General features: G+C 34.8%; 1 protein-coding gene across 6 annotated transcripts in view; it reads left to right on the forward strand.

The window, feature by feature from the left end:
* Positions 1-21,795, forward strand: part of LOC128988184 (YLP motif-containing protein 1-like) — a 65,309-nt gene that overhangs the window by 7,735 nt on the left and 35,779 nt on the right. For 3 of the 6 annotated variants that reach the window (XM_054409426.1, XM_054409427.1, XM_054409431.1), the window contains exons 3-15: positions 1,623-1,757; positions 2,697-2,726; positions 3,500-3,597; positions 4,804-4,828; positions 5,690-5,785; positions 6,184-6,294; positions 6,649-6,756; positions 8,213-8,497; positions 9,284-10,729; positions 14,865-14,898; positions 15,917-15,950; positions 17,619-17,690; positions 20,135-20,301. In XM_054409426.1, coding sequence (XP_054265401.1) covers positions 1,623-1,757; positions 2,697-2,726; positions 3,500-3,597; positions 4,804-4,828; positions 5,690-5,785; positions 6,184-6,294; positions 6,649-6,756; positions 8,213-8,497; positions 9,284-10,729; positions 14,865-14,898; positions 15,917-15,950; positions 17,619-17,690; positions 20,135-20,301 — 2,641 coding nt within the window. The remainder of the gene's footprint in view (positions 1-1,622; positions 1,758-2,696; positions 2,727-3,499; positions 3,598-4,803; positions 4,829-5,689; positions 5,786-6,183; positions 6,295-6,648; positions 6,757-8,212; positions 8,498-9,283; positions 10,730-14,864; positions 14,899-15,916; positions 15,951-17,618; positions 17,691-20,134; positions 20,302-21,795) is intronic. The other 3 variants (XM_054409429.1, XM_054409430.1, XM_054409428.1) reach the window with 3 other exon arrangements.

Genomic DNA, 21,795 nt, shown 5'->3' on the forward strand with positions numbered 1-21,795 from the left:
TTTTTGGTTGCACCATTGAATCCTTTAAGAAGAAAGCTGTAAATCTAATCTGTCGTTAATTCATGGCCATTGTTATTGTTATTATATTGTTAGTACTGTTATCATATCGTTGTTATTGTCATTTTTGTATAGTTATATTCTTGTTGAAAGAAATTGTTGCTGATCTTATAGAATTATGTCATTATAGGTTTTGTTGTCGTCTTGTTATTGTTACTATTTGTTGAAGTCTATTATTGTTATCTTTTTTGTAAAAGTTTAAGTTATTGTTATTCTTTTTTCGGAGTCTTATTCTTCACTTGTTATTGCTTACTAAAAATGAAATGTTACGACCTTGCCTTTTTTGAATTAATTTGAAAATTTAATTGTTTGTTGGATGTAGTTGTTTTCAATTCATTCTGTGTTAAATCAAACTGTGAAACTGGACATTGTTTTCAACCCATCATACTGTATTTACATTTGTATTACTTTTGTATTGGTGTATCGCCGTGTGTAATAAATAAATAAATAAATAAAGTCTTTCCTGTACAAAACAATTTAGAAACAGCTCTTTAAGCTGTCTATAATTGTTTAAGTTAATTTAGTCAATAAAATAGTTAAATAGTCTTAGGGCCGGTAGCTGAGCTCGGGATTAGCTAAGTTCTAGATTTAAACCGGCTTTAGATTCTGAAGTCTAAAAAATGGCTTGCTGAGTCGTTAGCGAAGTCCAGAACTTTAGACTCTGGAACTTATTTGGCTGGTTAGACTCTGGATTTTAAAATTTGACTTGCCGAGTCAAGGATCCATAAGTCCAGGACTTAACTTAAGATTCTTGTTTCTTGCTGAGTCAAGGATTTATAGTTTGTAGGTCTCTGATTCTATCCTCTTATTCTCTCGATGTGAACCAATTGAAAGTTTTGTCCACACCAAATTATATCTTAAGGCCTAGTTGTAAGCAGGGTGGCTAGTGAACATGGATACCGAATAAACTAAGAATCGTACATAGATTTTGAAACAAAAATTGTTGATTCAGCCTATATGTGAATTTTTTGGGACTTTTAAATTTCATATCTTAAATAATCTCCATAAAATATGCCATTAATCGTCGTTTGTTCTCATTTTGCTTTGTTGGGTCGAGAAAGTTAAAGGCTAACAATTGCAGGGAATGATCAGTGATATTGCCGTAGACACGGATGTCACAGCAATTGTGGGATATTGCCAGATTTTCCATGATCAGGAGCTCACCGTTGCCGTTGTTGACTCGTACCATTACCGTTGTTTTTTTAACCAATGGTTCATAAAACAGCTGCTAAGAAACAAAAATTATGATTAGGCCTACTAACCTACTCAACTAATTTATTTCTATAGCCCCAAGATAGTTTTAAATGACAAACCCATTTTTTGTTGTTGACGAAAATCAAACACAGTTGTACGTTTATCAAACAATGTAGGTGCCATTGTTTGATGTTCAAAAGGGATTTATTTACCATTTTGTTCACACTACAGAGTTAGAGTTTAGCCTTACCCAACAGCTCTATTAAAAGCCATTTAATAACTTTCTAACTCTCTTTACATTGCTGGATTAGTTTGCTCGAAGGCTATGTTAGAAAAAATTTTAATTTCTCTCAAACTGTATTTTTTTGTAGGCAGTGCCAGGAGGATCTTACCCACCAGCACAATGGCCAATGACAGCGACCACTGCAGCGCAGCAACAGCAATGGCAGCAGTGGGAGCAATGGCAGCAGCAGTATGCCCAATGGCAAGCACAGTATGGTGACAAGGTGAGTTTAACTACACTGTGGTAGTCGATTTATTGGTGTTATGTCCTTTGGGAGTTATAAGCAATCAAGGATCAAGTGTAAAATGCTTCAAAGACATTAACACCTGAGAAATCCCCACAATAATTGCCTAGAATTTAGCCCATTAAAATTAAAATAACCGTTGACAAGAATTTTTGTGTACTTAATCACCACTAGGCTATTGTTTATTTATCATTAGGCTGATTTTAAATTGATGCTTTCTCATTGTGGTTAAAATAATGCCACTATAAGGAATATCATTACTGAAATCATCACCTAATGTTATCAGATCACCTAATCTTGAGGATTTCCAATCATAGGCCTAACTATTACATCCATTCTCTTGCATCTTCCTTTCTTCTTACACACATGACCGTGACATCACATTCCTTTAGGTCTACTTATCACAATCATAATACTATGGTATTCAGTACAAGTTCCTGAGACCTTTATATTTCAGTATTTTCCATTCCCGGTTTTTATATGTCCTTTTCAGTAGGACTACATTTGTACTAAATGTTATTAACTGAGAGTCTTCAGTTTGTGTACCTTGTTATGCACCAGAGCGTCGGTTGTGTTCTGACTTTCTCAATTATTATATTTCCTGAACAATTTTTTACCCTTAAATTAGTTTACAAATTAAAGTAACTTACTCAAAATAACACATTTTTTCAAGTTTACCACCTCCTGAAAGGAAGACAAATACATAACTTAATATCAGAAACGTTAAAATGATATATTATGGAAAAATTGGAACCTCATTTTCAAGTTATCTGGGTATATTTTCAATAAGCTAGAATTACCTCGACTGATCAGATCTTTTGTTACTGTATTGTGTTGATTGTCTGTGTGAGTGATGTTGAGTTGCATGTGTTTTGTGGTGTTTTGAGTTGTGTGTTTTGTGTTGTGCATCCACACCAGTGGACTCCTGAGATGGTTAAAAAGTTTAAGGTGGGTTGCAGCTGATTTTATAACTAGTTTACATTCTGTAGACAACCCTAGGTAACATTTTATACTGGAGTTTCAATAGTAAAACTACAACCAGAAATTATCACTATATATACTTACATTTTGTCAAGTGTTCCTTTTAAGCTTAGAGATTGTTTAGGCTTGTAAAAATCAAGCAATGATGTTGTCAACAAAGTCAAACGAATCTTCTGAATTGTGCTAAAAGAATTGCTAGAAAGAAGGGTAACCCGTAAATTTAATGGATTCTTAAATGTTTCCAATAAAATTGTTTAATCAAAATTGCAACTTCTTCCATTGTCAAATCCTTAAATACTTTAAACCCAATGCAGTTTTTTAGTGGTCTAAAACCTTTGATTTGAACTGATCAATGACATTAGTGGACTGATCCCATGATTTTAAAACCTTCCAATATCAATTGCATTATTTTAAAGTTATTATTCTGGAACGCTATAAAAGCCTTACAATATAAAACATTGGCAAAAAAACTTCAAGAAAATTTGCTTGCAGCTAACCTGTACTTGTATTTTGTTTAAAGATACAATTCTTACTAACTGTAAATATACGGAGATCTGAGAGAGTTAAATGGAAACAGAACAGTTAAATTAGAGAGAGGGAGAAAGAGGTATTGATTGAAAAACAAGTATTGATTAAAGACAAACATGGTCTGAAAATATTAAAAATTAAATATATCTGAAATGCCATTTATTGTGAAAATATATATTACCTCCTTCTAATGGCATTTATTTTGTTGGCAGTACCAGTCCATGATGGCGATGGGAGGTATTCCTACAGCTGCCGGAGTGGCACCCTTGACTGCAACTGGAGCCCCTCCCCTCCCAGGCACAGATAAGGGGTAAGTGATGCTTTTACAATATCAACTTCGTACACACATAGGCTAATTTGTTTCCAAGATTATTCAGTTAGCCTACATAATTGAGTTTTATGAACTGAAATCTGAAATTTATATAATTCATGAAAGTACAGTAGTACAACATGACATTGTTTAGTTCTCATGTTCCATTTTAGCGAATTTCCCTATAGGGAAGTAGCTATTACCGTAGGTCTCATGGTAAGACCTAAGCCCGGGACCGATTTACTTTTTCATTTTGATGTCCCCAGAGGCCAAAAACACCATTCGTTCAAATTTTTATATATCTATATATAGAGATATATATATATATATATATATATATATATGTGTCCATCCGCACGATAACTTGAGTAATTTTTGTCCGATTTTGATAAAATTTGGTTTGAAGGTGTAAGGCGGGATAAACTTGAATGAGTTCGCGAACCAGCGTGATCGGACTATGGGAACGGGTGTTTATGGGGGGTTTTATGGGGTAAAAATAGGTTTTTCCCATTTTTGACCCTAAAAACACAAAATTTCACAATTTCTTTTCAAACCATTTTGTAGAGCTTAAAAAAACAAATAATTTAGTATATTGAAGCGTTATTATGCGCCTAATTGTTACGGAGAAAATTCAAAAAAATTGTAATTTTAAAATTCCCATGTTATTCTTATGGAGAATACGTCAACTGTTGTAGTTTGCTTGTTTATGAACATATTTTGATCGATTTTGGAAAATACTTTTATTTCTTACTAAACTATTATCATTTTATAAAAAAAATCTTTTTTACCCTCCCTGTTGCAGCAAACCTAAGTACTCGTTAAACTAATTCTATTTAAATAGGAAATAAATGTGCTATTTTTAGGGAGGAATTTTAGTGTAAATCCAATCAGGTTAATGGAAATTCGCTTAGTCTGCAGGTTTGCTGCGGCGGGGGTATTATAAACATGTAACATCTTACTCTCATTGTAAAGCATAGGCCTACTATTTAGATGAATATCAAATTTACTCTTTTATTTAAAGAATTATCATTCTGTATTACATTACTAGATATATATAAAAAAAAAAAAAACTTTTAGTGTTTAGGCCTATTAATAACTATAGGCCTAAACAAATTCATAACTGTACAGAGATTATCTCATTTTAGTTATTTGATAAATTTGTTTATTAAAACAAATAAATGTTGATAATTATTTTTGTTTTTACAGAGCGGCTGGAGATTCTTCATCACAGGTAATTTTTAAATTTACCATTCAAAAGTGTAATTTTTACTCATTTTTCTTGCAACTAAAACTAAAAGAAGTTATTAAAATCTGATGAAAGCTCAGTAAATATAAGTGCATTTTATTTTAAAATCCACAGTATATTCTTTCCTTTCATATATTTGTACTCTTGTTTTAGTTTATAATAAGAAAATTAAAAGTTAAAGCCTTGATATAAAATTAATTGATAAAAACAAGGTAAGAATCTATGATAAAATTGTTTGTCTAAAAACTCCCTAAAGCCGAAATTAATAGTTTGAGAACATCTTAACAAACCATTTGAATACGTAAATGTGTGGTCGTCAGTAACTGAATTGTATTAGAAACTCTGTACCTATTGTAAAACTTGACAATTCCTTTAACTCACCTAACCTAACATAAACTAACCTAACCAACCTAACCTAACCTAACCTAAGTTAAGTTAAAGGATTGGTCAAGTATTACATTCTGGTTTACATTATCTGGTTTACATTTGGTTTACATTTTCTGGTGGTAAATTATTTGGTTTTACTCCTTAATAGCCGAACATCATTACGGTTTTCCTATTTTAAACCTCATCCACATGTTGCTGCATCAGTGGTTTTATACTATGGCTTTAATCTACATTATATTCTAATCACTTTCTACACTGTGGCCACTTGATCTACAGTTTTGTTATACGGTACTGCAATAAACTGACACAAGATTACCCTAGAATACAAGACCATTGAGAATAATGCTACAAGATTATTTGCTAAAAGTCCTTAAAATAAAACATTCTGTTAGAACTTAAGTTGTAAAAGGCATACAAAAATATTATTTGCTATTATTAAATGTTTGTTGTAATGTTTAGGACAAAAGTAATAAGAGAGGATATGAAGGAGGCAAACCTGATACTGACACAGCCAGTCCTCAACAAGCCAACAAAAAAGCCAAAAAAGATACAAAGGTAAATCCTTTCTCTACTGTGACATTTAAATTATGTCTACTTATTTTTTGAAAAGTATAATGTATTGTTTAAATAAACATGTATCTTAGATTTCACGAGGTAATCAGATCTGAATTATAGAAACTCAAACTAGAATAATGAAAAGGAGACAGAGTTTAGCTAGCTTACCTGAGCAAGTTAGTCCAGCCTGGGGCTAACAGATACAAAATACAAATCAAATTATTTTTTTAGTTCCAACTCACAAAATTTTTATGTATCATAATATTTTATAGGTATGTAAGCGCTTTATACTGATATATAGTTTTCAATTTCTAATATACCTTTTTTAGTTTGATAAATAAAAAATGTAAGGATCAGTCTTAAACTAAATATTACATTTGATTAATATTCTTCTTTAGGAGACTTTGGAAGAAATGGCTGAGCAAGAAAAAGCTTTTGACGAACAGTTCAAAAACTGGGAAGCGCAGTTTATGAAGTGGAAAGAACAAAATATAAATCACCCTGATAAGGTTAGTATTAGGTAGTGTTAAGAGGCAATAGTGATAATTATTATTTAACAACTACAAAAAGCTAGCTCTAGGCAGGCCAGTAAAGATGATTTAGTTGAAGATACTTGAGCAATCTCAAGTCTATTGGTACACAAAGAGGTAACAATGCAAGAGAAGGGTGATTGTTGTACAATGGTAGTGGATCTTTTAACTAAGGATCGGCTTTTACCTTTTCTTTGCCACTATTTACCATTCTAATATAAATATTTTGGGAGGTTTTTAAAAATTTTGAACATATTACAACATACAACAGTTGTCATCAAGCCACAAGTGTTAAAGGATTTGAGTTGTAATCTGTTACTGTATGTTTGACAGGAGCAGTACAAAGAGTACGAAGCTAAGTGGGAGAGTTGGAGGGAGCAGCTTGTACAGCGAAGGGAGCAGATGAAGAGGAAGAGGGAGCAAAAACTAGCAGAGGAGAGGGTAAGATACAACTACCTGTAGACATCCTGCACAATCAATTATGTAACATAGACACAAGAACCTAGGTTAGCCATTAACTGGTATGGTCTAGTTGTGATTGAGTTATTTTAATATCCTTGAGAGTGCAGGTCAGTAGCATTTTAGGTACTCTTCCGCCTTACTTGCACCCAGTGTCAGTTGAGAATTGACCTTGACTGTTGTATGTTGTTATTGTGTATTTGGGTCCTAAGAGCCATACTTTGCAGCCATACTACTAATGTAATTTTTCGTTGTTTATTTGTGACCTATCTATACTCCGCTACATACTGTGATTATTTAATAGTGGGAAAATAGTTTTTGGAGTTTAGAGGACTGATATGATTGTTTCATTAGTGCAAAAAAATGAACGATGAACAAAGTTATATTTTTTTTTAAGATGATGTCCATTTGTTCTGACGCTCCATTATATCACTCGGACTATGACACAACCAGTGAGGAAAGTGCTACATCGTCCCCTTATTGGACATGATGATATAGATGAAGTACATTGTATATTGTACATGGTCGAGGACATGATCATGAACGAGGAAGTGGGAAAGGGAGAAGTAGAGGACAAGGTGTAGGAAGAGAAAATGGCAGAGGACAAGCTGATGAGACCTTTGTTGATGATGATGATTTGACAATTTGACTATGGAAAAAATAGATTTTAGTAGGCTAAGGCAGCTCCTGCATTATGAGGAAGCTTCAAACATTATGACACAATTTTGAGGAATCATAGGCAACGCAAAAGAACAAAAAAACTATCAACCCCCATTGATACTTGGAGAATTCTTATAACCGATGGATGATTTGTTGGACAAAATCGTATAACATATTAATCAGAAGATAACACAGATGGCTTCTTGCTAAAGAGAAAATGCCTTCGATTGCCAGTTTACGAATCATACAGATAGAGTTGAAATGAAGGCACTCATTATGCTACTTATCAGGTGTATTAAAATAAAGCCACGAGGATGTGCAATCCTTATTTGCTACTGATAGGACTGAACGAGACATTCAGTTTTCATAGTACTATGACTTTAAATGATTTTTGTTTCTCTTTTGTGCCATACGATTTGATGATGCTGAAACTAAAGTGTAGAAAGGTTTACTGATGGACTGATGGCCTTGCACATTTTTTATATGTGTTCAAAGTGTTCATTTACAGATGTGAGTAATAATATACAATTGACAAAATGCTTGTAGGCCTACGTGGAAGATGCAAATTCTGTATGCGTATGAAGTTTAAGCCTGCAAACAAGGAATAAAGCTATTCCGCTTATGTAATGCTAAAACACACTGTCTTTCGATTGCATCTGTAAGGGACAGGGTGTATACCAAATCCAGATAATTTGTTAATCCTCACACTAGTATAGTATGCAATAGATATATCATATGGCAATTTCACTATTTAAATGTGCACGGCTGTTGATTTCAGGCTGCTCAGTTGGCAGAAGCTACTAACACCGCAGCAGCAGAAGCTTCCAAGAGTGCCGCGAGTGTGACCACCACTCCTGCAACTGCGGCTAGTCAGATGTTCCCCACCATGGGCTACCCTCCACCCTCTATCATGCCTCCTGCAGGCTTCCCAGCACCCTTCCCAGGCCCAGGCTACCAGGGCTACGGCTTCCCAGGGATGATGGGAGTGCCTCCTGTGGGAGGGATGGTGGGAGCGAACCCTGACCTGGTCAACCATCCACCAGTCATGCCACCAGACTTATCTGTGAGTGAAATAAGCTCTTCAAACCATTTGTATACATAGCATTTGTAAATAATTGTGGCTTTAGCCGCCTACCTGCTTGTGGAGATTGGAACCTTGATACTTGGAAAAAGATTTTTATTATAATGATGATAATGATGATTTATTTGCACATAACATACAAATTTGTGAAAATCACACGTACAGGTGCTTCGTCTTGATTTCTTAAAAATTTATTGTCTGTCCTTAATTATTCTAAAACATAAATTAGTTCCCAAGATGTTGATCACAGTCTTAAATTTAGTGCTACAATACAGCATATTCAAACATAACAAGGTATAGAATTTGTAAATCTACCGGTAACAAAATGGCAACAACAAAATTAACAGAGAATAAATATATGAACTATATACAATAATATACGATTTTGACACAAACAAATAATTCCCGTAAAGTGTTTGAATGTGATAAACATATGACAGTAGATAATATAAAACAAAAAAAATTATGTTTGGTTTATGTTTAAAAGTGAATAAAAAAAACTAAGGAGCTGTGTAATAGACTTAAAGAAGTAGTTTTTATTTACAGTAAGAACAGGTAGTAAAAAGAGACAAGACTAGTTTGTTTTTATAACAGGCATCAAAACAAAAAAAAAAAAAAAAAGTAACAGGTTTATAACCACTATGTTTTGAAATATAATATAACTCAAATATTTAACTGTTCTACCAATGTGAATCTGTATAATGTATTGCAATAATATTACCGTATTAGTTCTCTACTGTTTAGTTCATTGAGTAATTTTAATTACAGGTCCCAGACCAGAATGCACCCCTTAAAATGAATGAACCTCCGCCAAGTTTCCAAAGAGCTCCTCCTAAAGGTATTCCCGGCCTAGATCTTCTTGCTGGAGGAGGTGGAAGGTCAGCTGAATCACGAGACAACCAAGAGAGGGGCAAAAAACCTCCCCAGGTGCCTGTGACTGAGCCGTTGATGCACTCTTCTGACGACAAGAACCCGTTTAACTTTCCTCCACCCAGTCAAGATAATAGCCAACAAGGAACAAGGAATTACCAGTCAGGCCCTCCAGGATATCAAGGGAATTTTCAAGGCCCGCCGAACAATTTTCCATCAGGGCCCCCCAACTTTCAAGGTGGACCGAACAACTTTATGCCCCCAAATATGCAAGGACAGAACAACTTTGGACCACCAGGGTTTGGACCGAGGGGTGGTCCTCCCTTCATGGGTCAAGGACCTCCAAACATGCAAGGACCTCCAAACATGCAGGGACCCCCTCCTGGTCCTGGGAGCAACCAATTCAATAATCGTCCACCATTTAATCAGAACCAAGGAAACTTCCCGCCAAAACCAAATTTTTCTGAAAACAGAAATGAGCCAAGGAAAAATTTTGGTCCTAATAACCAAAAGAACTTGCCAAGTTTAATGGACGGTTTTGATCCAGATCAAGCCCCGCCAAACTTAAACCTAGAAAGAAAAACTCAAGATAAGCTTAAAGAGTGGGAAAAATACTACAGTGAAGAAAATGAATATGAAAATGATCCGTTTGCAGAGAACAACGACGAAGAAAAGTACAATGACTCGGAGGATAGATACGGAGGTCCTCCTAATTTCAAAGGGGGTCCCCCTGATAGATTCAAAGGAGGTCCATTTGGATCTGGTCCTCCAGGCAGAGGATACAACAACATGGGGCCTGAAATCGATGACAGAGGGGGTCCGAGGGGAATGGATCGCTTTGACAAAAATGCAGGAGATAGAGGCAAGTTTAGGGGCCCACCTGGAAAATTTGATGGACCTCATAACAGGTTTGACGGCCCACCCAGTCGTGAGTTTGGCGGTCCTCCTGGAAGAAAACCAGATGGACCACCCGGGAGATACGATGGCCCGGGGCATTACCCTGGTGATCGAGAAAACGATGATCCGTTCTCAAACTATGACAGGTTTGGTCCTGATGGTGAGCGAGGACCAAGGTTCGTTCGTGATGGCAGAGGGGGCGGAACTGACCGAGGACGAGGAAGCTTTGGTGACTTTGATGAACCTGAAAATCCTGACTTTAGAGGACCTGACAACTTGGGAGGTAGAGGAAGCAATAGAGATGATAGGTTCGGTCCTGGTCCACCATTTGGTGATGACTTTGCAGGTCCCGGAGGAAGACCTCCAATGGACTACGGTGGCAGACCTCCACCAGACCATGACAATAGGAGAGGACCACCAGGCAAAGGCCCAGGGATGTTCCCACCGGTGAGTAATACAAGTAGTATCAAGTGTATGTAACTAACGGTTAGTAAATTAGTAGGTAAGGATAGCATTCTTACCTAAATTAGGAAAGGCGTTGGCGTTAGGAAGAAAATGCTTATGTAGTAATTGTTAAAATATTTTACTGTCATTGATAGTACCTTTAGTTAAGCATGCTATCCTGAACTGTTAAATACCTAGACTTAAAAGCACATATTATCTAAATCACTTAATACTCTCCTCAACACTATACATTTATTAAATATGCGGTGTTTACTTTATAAATCTGTTGTAATTTTTGTAATATTCACCAACAAAATTGCATACCCCATACATTTATTAAACTTATAGAGGTAAGCTAGTGAGCAGCTCAATTTTTGAACGTAGTTGAGCCTAGCCTACATACAAGCTTGAGAGATCAAGCACAAAGATGGAAAATTGAGCTCAAGCCCAGCTTTTACGATTGCAAAACACGTCTGCGCTGTGACAGGAGATAGGCTATCTATGATTTTGCCGTGATGGCGGATGACAATGATAACATTTCCATGACTGCAGAAGACAATGATAATGACCACACGACCACGTGAGATATTCAGGAATTTGCCATGATTTCGGAAGATTGACGTTTCCGTGACCACGGGAGACAACAATAATGTCTTCAAACGGCAGGAGATATTCAGGATTTTGCCGCTATTGCAGGAGACAGTGATGGATGACGTTTCTGTTACTGTGGGAAATACATTATATTTACCGTGATCGCGATAGACTTATTATTTGTAATTACTAGGGGTGTGCGATTACTACTTTTTCTTTTCGAATCGAATAGAGAGAATTTCAAATTGAATACTTTCCCTCGAATAGTATTAGAATAGTGAACATTTTTTATCCGAATACTAACCCTCAAATAATGAAAACTTTAAATCAATATCAAGTCAACTCTCAATAACTTAATTACTAAAACTGTTGGTATATTTTTTTCAGAATAAGTGTAGGTTGTAAATGTATCTTTTAGGGATGGACGGGATTGAATTTTTAGTTCGGGACGGGACGGGATTTTTATTTCCTTCCCGATTTTCGGGACGGGACGGGATATTTTTCTGTGCATAAAAAGAATGTCTTGAGTATTGCAGTTACCAAAAAAGACATACAAAATCAATTTTTACCGTTTGTGGCACTGATTTATTAAAAACCAAAAAATGGTTAACAATTTACAGGTACCTATAGAAACTTGTGACTCGCGGTCGAAATGACTGGCGGTCACGGTGCGATCGTCAAAATGACCGGTGGTCACGGTGCGGTCGTCAAAATGACCGCGGTCACAGGGTGATCGTCGGAATGACTCGCAGTAACGGGGTGATCGTCGGTATGACTCGCGGTCACGCCATGATCGTCGGTATGACTCACGGTCATGGCGCGATAGTCGGTATGACTCCGCGGTCACGGCGTGATTGTCGGTATGACTCCGCGGTCACGGGGTGATCGTCGGTATGACTCGCGGTCACGGGGTGATCGTCGGTATGACTCGCGGTCACGGCATGATCGTCGGTATGACTCGCGATCACAGCACGATCGTCGGCAACTCCACGGTCACGTCGTGATCGTCGGTATGACTCGCGGTCACGGTGCGATCGTCGGTCCAATAGTCACGGTCACGGCGCGATCGTCTGCAGGACTCCACGGTCACGTCGTGATCGTCGGTATGACTCGCGGTCACGGCATGATCGTCAGTATGACTTGCGGTCACGGCGCGATCGTCGGTATGACTCGCCATCACGGCATGATCGTCGTTATGACTCCGCGGCCACGGCGCAATCGTCGAAATGACTTCGTCTCCTGCGTTCGCAGACCTATCGCTCGCAATAGCGGCGTCATCGGCACTCGCGAAGCGGCAAAATCGCCGACGATCGGACCAAATCCCGTCCCGAAAAATTCCCGAATCAAAGGTAATCCCGTCCCGATAATCAGGAATATTTTTTTCCCGAAAAATTCCCGAAATTTCGGGATCCGTCCATCCCTAGTATCTTTTGTTTATTTAATTTAGGCCTAGTTTAATTCAATAGGTAACTGAACTTAGATTTATAATAAGTAAAGGTACAAACCTGAACCAAGTTTTATTAGTCAAAATTATAAAGCACTACCAATAACAAATTTTGTAAAACACATTCAACCAATTGGGCAGTGATAATCATTATAACCACATAAAAACGCACATTGTTTTCTTTTACTAAGTAGGGATTTAGGCCTACAACTTACTGTCAGCCCTAAGTTTATGTTTTAGAACATAAACTTTAAAAAGGTATGCCTAAAATAAAACTTGTTGTCATAACTTAACATAGCCTAATCTCATGACTTGGTCTTAGGCTACGGGACAACTAGGTTTGAAGGTACAAGAACCTAGGCCTTATATTTAACCATTTACAGTACCTAGTTTAAATCTTCGATTGAAATAATTAAGCCCCTTTTAGCCTAAATGTACCGTAGGCTAACTTAAACTTAAACTTAAACTGAGTTCATTAAGTTACATAGGAAATGTATAATTATTTAACTTTTAACCTACTTTTAAGGACTTTTTACATGTGTTGCATTCTGCAACAGAGCCCTTTTTGCCAAAAAAATTCCAAATTATTATTATTATTATTATTTTACCTTCCAACGGTCAAGAACAAATTTACAATATGTTGTATACATGACTTAATCTAACTTAAACATATACATACAAAAATAATTTTTGACAAAGACATGCAGTAAGTAAATACAATTTGAGCAGTAGGCTATCAAAATAGACGTACACAAAGCAGAACTTTAAATAATAACCAATGAACAAGAACAACAAACAAGAATAGTAAGTGAAAAAATAAATGAACGACAAACAATAAATATATGAGTTTCAACAATAACAATAAATATAGGAGTTTTACAATAACAATAATATATGAATTTCAACAATAACAAAGAAAACAAGACTTGTAAAAAGAGAGAAACATTCATTGGTTTGAAACAAATATAATACAGTAATTTTGGGTGGTAACTATGATGAGCGGTGGAAGTCAGCCAGTACCCTCTTCCGGATTGTTTTTTGGCTGTCTGTGTAAGTTTAGATTTTTACTTATTTTTAAAATTCTTGTGATGATGTTGAAGGCACATTTAGGCCTAAATCGGCTTCTTCATCTGAATCCGTCTGGTTTCATTCAACCAAACTTAAATGAAGCCTAGGCCTACAACTTTTAGGCAATATCTATCTGTATAAAAGCAACTGTTGTCAAAATATACACAAATTTTTACTAAGTTTAGCTGAAATACTTAGCGCAGACGTGCTAAACAAACTGTCTCTAAACTCCAACCTCAAAACTTCTTGTCTTGTAACACAGCTTGCGCTAATGCAATAGAAAAAAGAAAGAACAGAAATTGTTGTCTGCTAGAGAAGCAGAAGAATAGAAGCAGACTTCCATAGCAAGTGTGAATTACGTTTTACTCTGGGATCACGGCAAATCTATCTAGCAGACAACATTTGTTTATATCATATTTCAAGTTTATAAAGGTGACGGTGCGTGTTTTGGTACCATGTATAATAGAACTCAGTATAATTTGTTCCGGTATCTTATTCGCCATCACTTTTTCAGTTTTACTTCCCTTGAAATAGTCACATCAGTGTCGTATGCTAGATTTATGGAGGTCTACCGTGATCCCAGAACAAAACGTAACTTGAACCCGATTGCCATCGCCAAGAACAATGAATGCTAATGTAGTGTTTTGCAGCTCATAATGACACGATTACACAATTGTTGAAAATGAAACGTTGTCACTCGATAGTCGATAGAAACTGATTACTATTCGTATTTTAGCCCGATGGTAATTTTTATTAATTACTTGAAACACCTTTTTGGCCAACTTGATTTGTTTTATGTTTTCCAAAGCTCCAACTTGTGACCAGATGCGAAGTATTCGAAAAGGTCCGAACTATTCGACCACCGTCAAACTATTCAAAAAATCGAATACTCGCAGATAGAACGAATAGAATTGAATAGATTTTATTGAAAATCAAATCAGGCAAATGGAAATTTGCTTAGTCTGTAGGCTTGCTTATGCGGGGGTATTTTAAATTTATTGTGCTTATCTTAAAATTATTGGTCTATTTTTTCAGAGAATGGATGGGATGGCTGATCCAATGTCAAAAGGTAAGAAAGAAATAAGAATGTAAATAAATAAATAAACATATAGCGTTCACATAACGTTTTTTTGAATCATAGCATAGCTAAAAAACAGATGACATAGTCACGATTAAAAACTAACCTAAAATATACAATAATATGTCTTATGCACTAAAATACATTGAAACAAGTTGGAAAAATGTTCTTAACAGTAAAAGTAAAAAAAATATTTTCTATGGGTAGTAAGACTAAGACAAATAAGAACTTTGTACAAAATAAAAGTCAGATTTTTTTCATAGTTTCGATAAGGTACTGTATTAATCTACACTGTAATATTTTTTACTAGTCTGAAAATCAGCAAGGCTGCTTTTAAAAGATTTATTATGAATTAATAGTTTTTAGAGTTGTGGTTAGTTTATTAAAATCTTTTACCCCATATATTTAGGAGTTTTTTCTACAAGCTTCAGTCTTTTCTACATCGGTGTCTCGGGTATTGGAAAGTATACTTAAATCTAGTGTTATAAATGTGGTCAAAGTTTTCACTAATATAGTCATCAACATTTGACTGCACTGCTAACAAATGTTTTGTAAATTATTAAATTCGGAATAGTCATAATATTCAATTTTATAAAAATTGTTTTGTATGAAGACCTCCATGGTAAAAAGGTCATAATTCTTATAATTTTTTTTCAATTTTAAACTCTTCAAAAATTTCAGAGGAAAATCCCCAAGAATAAGAATACGTTTAATGGAGTTGTTTGAATTGTCAGTATTGTGAGTGATTACAAGATTTAAACAATTAAAATGTATTATGATTGATACAAAGTTAAATCCATTGATATTACAATGTTTACTTTTTAATTATTAATGCCCACTTCTTCTGATGCAAACATATTTTTTTCTGTTCATACAATTCTTCTTTGAAATTGTAGTTTAAAATTTAATTTTTGTTAACATTTGTAAATAATTTGATTTTTTATGTCTTGAACTTTTAAAACCTAAATAATTGTTAATCAAATTTACAATATTTATTTCATATTTTCAGAATTCCCACGTCATGGACCACCTACAAATGATGGGTGAGTGATTAAATATTGCTTAAGAATTGTTTTGATTTTATGGTTATTTCTATTTCAAAATTGTGGTTTTGGTATGATTAATATTTACTTGTGGTCAGTTTGTAGTCAAATGCTGAATAATTGCTTCATATAAAACAAATCATTAGTAAATAATTAGGGATGGACAAGATTGTATCTACGATTCCGTTCAGGACGGGAGGGGAGGGATTTTTATTTCCTTAACAATTTTTAGGACAGGATCGGATTTTCCCCCCCATGAAAGTGTGTTAGATTTAAAATCTTGAGTAAACATTTTGCAAATAACAATTATGAATCACAATCGAAATCAGTTTGCAGTTTTGGTGGCGGTTTTCTGTAGAAAACCTATAATGAGTAAAAATATACAGGGTAAGAAAAACTGTTACCTAAAATAATTTAATATATGGTTCAATTTAACTGTGAAATGTTGGACTAATTGGAATCTTACATTATAATTCTAATTAGATCTAAAACACTGCTAGCTAACCATAAACAGGTATTCAACAGACTATCACTGCATGTTTAAAACTGTGTAGGGTTTAAGGCCTGATATGGTTACCAATAGAAACACAGTATTAGTTTTAGTAATCATAAATTTTCTAATGTACCGTCAACATGCCCCGCGGTCACGACGCCATCATCAACACATCTCATGGTCCAGGCGCCATCTTCAACATACCTTACGAGTTGTATTGCAGCGCACAGTCGTGAATATATCATACTTCATTGTAGAGACTCTTCACTCGCAAAATTGCTGACGATCAGAACAAATCCCCTTCTGAGAAAATCAGGAATCAAATGAAATTCCGTCCCGATAGTCTAAAGTTTATGTTCCCTATAGTTCGGGACTTGTCCATCTCTATATATAATAGGCAAGCATGTATCTTTAAAACCCTTTTTCTCAGCTTGTGTGCATCACATAGAAAATCTACGCATACTGTTAGAAAGATATTTGCCTGTAGATGTGCAGAATTGTTTTATAAATTAAAATAGACCCAAAAATAAGCAAAAAATTTATTAAAATAAAAATAAAATTAACATGGACCTTATGGGTTGCTATGCTGGTGACGAAATATAAACAGAAAATCAAAACAAATGGAAGAAACTCCAATTACATGTTTTATTTATTGGGTGGGGTGAAAATAGAGAAGTTTTCATTCAAGAGTTGACCTCTAGTCCCTAAATAAATAATTGAACTAGTCAGTGATTTTTAACTACAACTTGTCCCAATTTTATATTCTTATAGCTTCAGAGTCATACTAACACTTCCTTCTAGCTTGAGATCCCTTTTTGACAACATTTAAAGTTGTTACAGTATTGCATGTTTTAATGAAGATGGCATTTTCCCCTTTTAATAGATTTTGACCAAATGTTTCATAAGCTTTTCACCACAGCCACAGCTTTGCAGCTTATACCACTCAATAAAACACAAATTTAACATCAATAGTATGAAACAGCCTTCAGTAGCCTTTCAGTAAGAAACTTTGCAAAATGTAATATTATAAACTATAATCAAGTAAAATATTAACAGATTTTTGGCTTGTATTTTAAAATTAGATTTTTAGAAAGTGGACCTATCTCATTTCAATTTTATCACCCATAATTACGTTTTTTATGAATCATTTTTGACATTTAATTACTCCATTCCAGGAATTCCTGTGTTGAATCACAAATAGAAACTAACACTAGAAGAAATGACAAAGGCCCTGAACCTAACCCAGAGTAAGCTTTTTCATAGTTGAGCTGTTCAGTCTTGTGTATATATTTTCATTCTACAGTCCCTCTTAAACAGGGTTTCCTTAGTTCCTATTAACCCTGTATTGTTTATGGCGCAAGACTCATATTGTCTGTGAAAGTAAAAAGGGTCAATCCATTTCAAGAGGTCCAAAGGTGGTTGCTTCATGATTTTTGTTTTTTTTTCATATTTTTATCCTTGAAAGTACAAATCATAAGAAGTACAAAAATACAATTATTTTATTTTTATTATTTTTTCCAACCGTATGGCGGCCATTTTCTCTTTGCTTTTTACAGGATAATGCTCTTACTTAGTACTAAATCTGAGCCAAATTTGAAATTTTTATTGCCCAACAGAGATATTAAACATCAAAATTTGAAATTTTCAAAAATTTTAAGATTTTGAAATTTTTTATTTAAGACCCTATGCAAGTCCACAACTTGAAACTTTGAGAATTTGGAGTACACATATACAACTATCAAATAAAAAAATAACAAACACATAGTCAGTTGCCTTTATGTAAAAAAAAAAATGTTAAAAATCAATTTTCGTAACGCCGTCTCATCAAACTTCAAACAGGTAATTAGACCTACATATTTAGTTTAAAGTGCATAATTATATTACCATATTAAAGTTTAGATCTTTCTGAAGAGATTGGTTTTTATTTTAATGTTCTAGGATTTGTAGAAGCGGAGATATTTAATTTGACGCAGAACTCTGAAATCGCTGAAAACGGGCATTCGAGCAACAAGAAAATGGCCTCCATACGGTTGGAAAAAATAATAAAAATAAAATAATTGTATTTTTGTACTTCTTATGATTTGTACTTTTAAGGATAAAAATATGAAAAAAAATAAAAATCATGGAGCAACCAATTAATTTATTTCTGGACCACTTGATATGGATTGACCCAAAAGCCAGTAAGGGCTTTAATGTCCAAAACAAATATTTAAGCTGTTACATAATGTTCACAACTCAATATTTGGCTGCTGAATTTTGCATAACGCACATCATTGGACACTGTGTTATTATGACCCTTTGCCTCAGTCAAACATTCAACTTTTTTACTTTATGAGCAGCTTACATTTTGGTTGCAGACATTGTGACTCGTGCACATGCAATACTTCCTCATTAAGGAAAGCTTTTTCATTCTGTGATTTAGCAAGTACTGTAGTGATTGAAGCAAGTTTATATTCCCAGCTTGGAGATTTTATGATGGTTAGTGTTTTCTCTGCTTAATGCACAATGTGCTATTGTACTGTTAATAATTGTGTATTTGTCTACAAGTTTTCTTTTATTAAATTTTGATAGCATAATTATTGCTAGGGCCAATATACAGTATACGATGATATTAGTTTTTGTCGTCTGCTCTAAAAAATAATATTCAATCATACACACCAGAGCCCCATTTGTACTAGACCCTGTTTAAAAATTATAAAATTTGTTGGATTAGCTAAAAATACGGAAAAATTACATAAAAAGTAAAAGAATACATTTTATTGACTGTAGATAGCCATATTGCTTCTGCTAGCAGCTTTACTTGCTATTAAGCTTTCTAACTTGTAGCTTAGCTGGAGTGGAGGGCCCTTCTTAAATCAACGGTGGAAGTTGACAGAGTTAGTGAGGTTGCACACAACACCTGTTTTGCTTCTTTTATCTTTTCTTGCATTGAATTGGGATTAAATATAGACATGTTGTATTGAAATATTTGTATTGTAAAACACTTAAAACCATATAGCCTATCCTAAAAAATTAAAATGGCCAGATAAAATAATATTCCTTTATGCCGTAGAACTCCAATTATCCAAACTCCAACTATCCGAATCACCGATTATCCGAATTGCTTACAGCTTACAGAAATAAGTTAAAAAACAAAAAAAAAAAACCTGTCTTGCGATTGTGTTGACGCCATCATCGTCTCCCGCTGTCACGGTAACATCGTCATCATTTTTCGCGATCATGGTAAAATGTTTAATATACCCCACGGTCGAGTTGACACTATCATTATCTCCCTCGGTCACGTAATATCAATCGTACTCCGTGATCGCGGCGTTAGTTTTCCGATCGCAAAATCGTTGCAGACGCAATAGTAAAAGCTCAGCATGTTTTCTCTAAAAGACTCCGAATTTCGGTAAAAATCCAATTATCCACATTTTTTTATTATGTGAATGGGGCCCCGTCCCAATTGATTAGGAATATTCAGATAATTGGAGTTCTACTGTAACTGGTTTTGCTGTTATAATTTATTTTTGTATTTAATTTTTAATTTCAACTTTATTGCCAAATTAAAGGGAAATAAATCCAAGAAACAATTTGCTTATAATAATAATAAAGTACAAATATTAGCCCCCTATAAACAATATTCAGCATTACAAAATAAATGCATGTTAGTCAGTATTTGTGAACAATCAGGTAAATAATTTGTTTACAGGTTGAATAAAGGGGGTCCTCCGCCGTTTCCTCATGAACTGAAGCCTACCCTGATACCTGGTGGTGGTGGGCCGCCTGCTGGTCCCAAGTTGATCTCTGACGCCCCAGGAGATGTCACTGTGATAGACTACTCTCACAGACCAGCTCCGCTCAAAGCTAATGCTACAGGTGAATCAACATGCTCATACTAGCCTCATGATATCAAAATAGGCAAGGAAGGACAAAATTCAAAATTTCCGAGAGGCGAAAATTGTACATTAGTTATAGGCCTAAGATGGTGGAAGTTAAATAAAACTTTAGAATATTCCAGTACATACTTTCAATAATTAGTCTGTACATTCAAATTAAAAGGTGATAGTAAGTGTTTCATTCTAATTCTTATCCAATCAAAATCCCTGAACCAATTAGGAGACTAATTAGTGTTACCTTGGTGGTTTTTAACCATAATAGCTGTAAGTTAGTTTAACGTCGTGCTAGGGCAGACCGAACACACTTGTACTGGTAGCGTTCACCCATCTGCTGCCTGTCTAGTTATTTACATTTCACACAACCTTAAGGCCGAGCCACGCAGCAACTGCTGATGTTCTTGGCCCTACCCGCTGAAGAAATAGTCAAATAATGCAATTAGAAAGATAATCATTTGTTGTGTTCATAAATACAATAATTTTAATTGTAAAGAACCAATTTATCAATCTGTAAGAATCAATTTATATTTTGCTCTGTAAACCATATTTTTGTTACAGAGAAAACGTGAAATGAGAGAAACTTCAGAAAGGAGCAATAATACTTTTGAAATATTGAAAGAATATGAGAGAGATAATGCACACACTTTTACAATATTAACAAGACAACAACGAACTGTTTAATTTTTAACACAACATGTGATTTTAACAATAATATAAAACAGTGACCATTTACATTTTTTTTAAATATGTGTCTATGTAGAGTACATTTTATAAGCCAATTAAACCAAAGATCATGAAACAAACACTTTTAATTTAGTGAATACTCTGTTTCTGTTAAAGAAATAAACTACAGTTCTGAACTTGTGTGTATTCCGTGTAACTAGTTAGATTATGATGAAACAAGAGTTGGGTCTGTGTCAGGTTTCAAACGTTAAATTCCCTTAATAATTACACTAAGTCTGCTTCGTGGCCCACCTTTTTTCCTATTTTGGGCTTTTGTTTTAGTTTTTGCAGGGCCTCAATTGTGGTGGATAGATTCTTTATCCTCATGTTTCAAATGAGGAAACCGTCAACTATTTCTGGCAATACACATTCTTTAATGTAGAGTGTAGAGCTTTACTAGATTTGGTCGTACTTTCGCTCAGAAGTCCTCATCAATAAGGGCCTTTTCTACCGAAAACAACAAAATATTACCACAACCATTTGGACATGTTTAATAATTGACCTTGAACTTGATGGAAGAAGTCATGACTTAAGTTAGTCAGTCTAAGTTTTCTGCTGACGAGTTCCAAACATGTGGTTTTGTGAGTTGCTGAGTGGTCTTTGATAAACTTATCCTTTATTGTATGTAAGTAAACATTTGACTTCTAACATTCCATCAGTTCAACTAATCCATCTGGGCCAGCCCTTATGAATTGATAAGTTTCGTCCAGTAGTTGTAAAGTTTTCAGTGTGAGAACACTCATCATTTTCATAG

The sequence above is a fragment of the Macrosteles quadrilineatus genome, unplaced genomic scaffold, assembly GCF_028750875.1.
Source record: "Macrosteles quadrilineatus isolate MER2022 unplaced genomic scaffold, UCM_ALF_1.0 Scaffold_2__2_contigs__length_208266976, whole genome shotgun sequence".
Lineage (NCBI taxonomy): Eukaryota > Metazoa > Arthropoda > Insecta > Hemiptera > Cicadellidae > Macrosteles > Macrosteles quadrilineatus.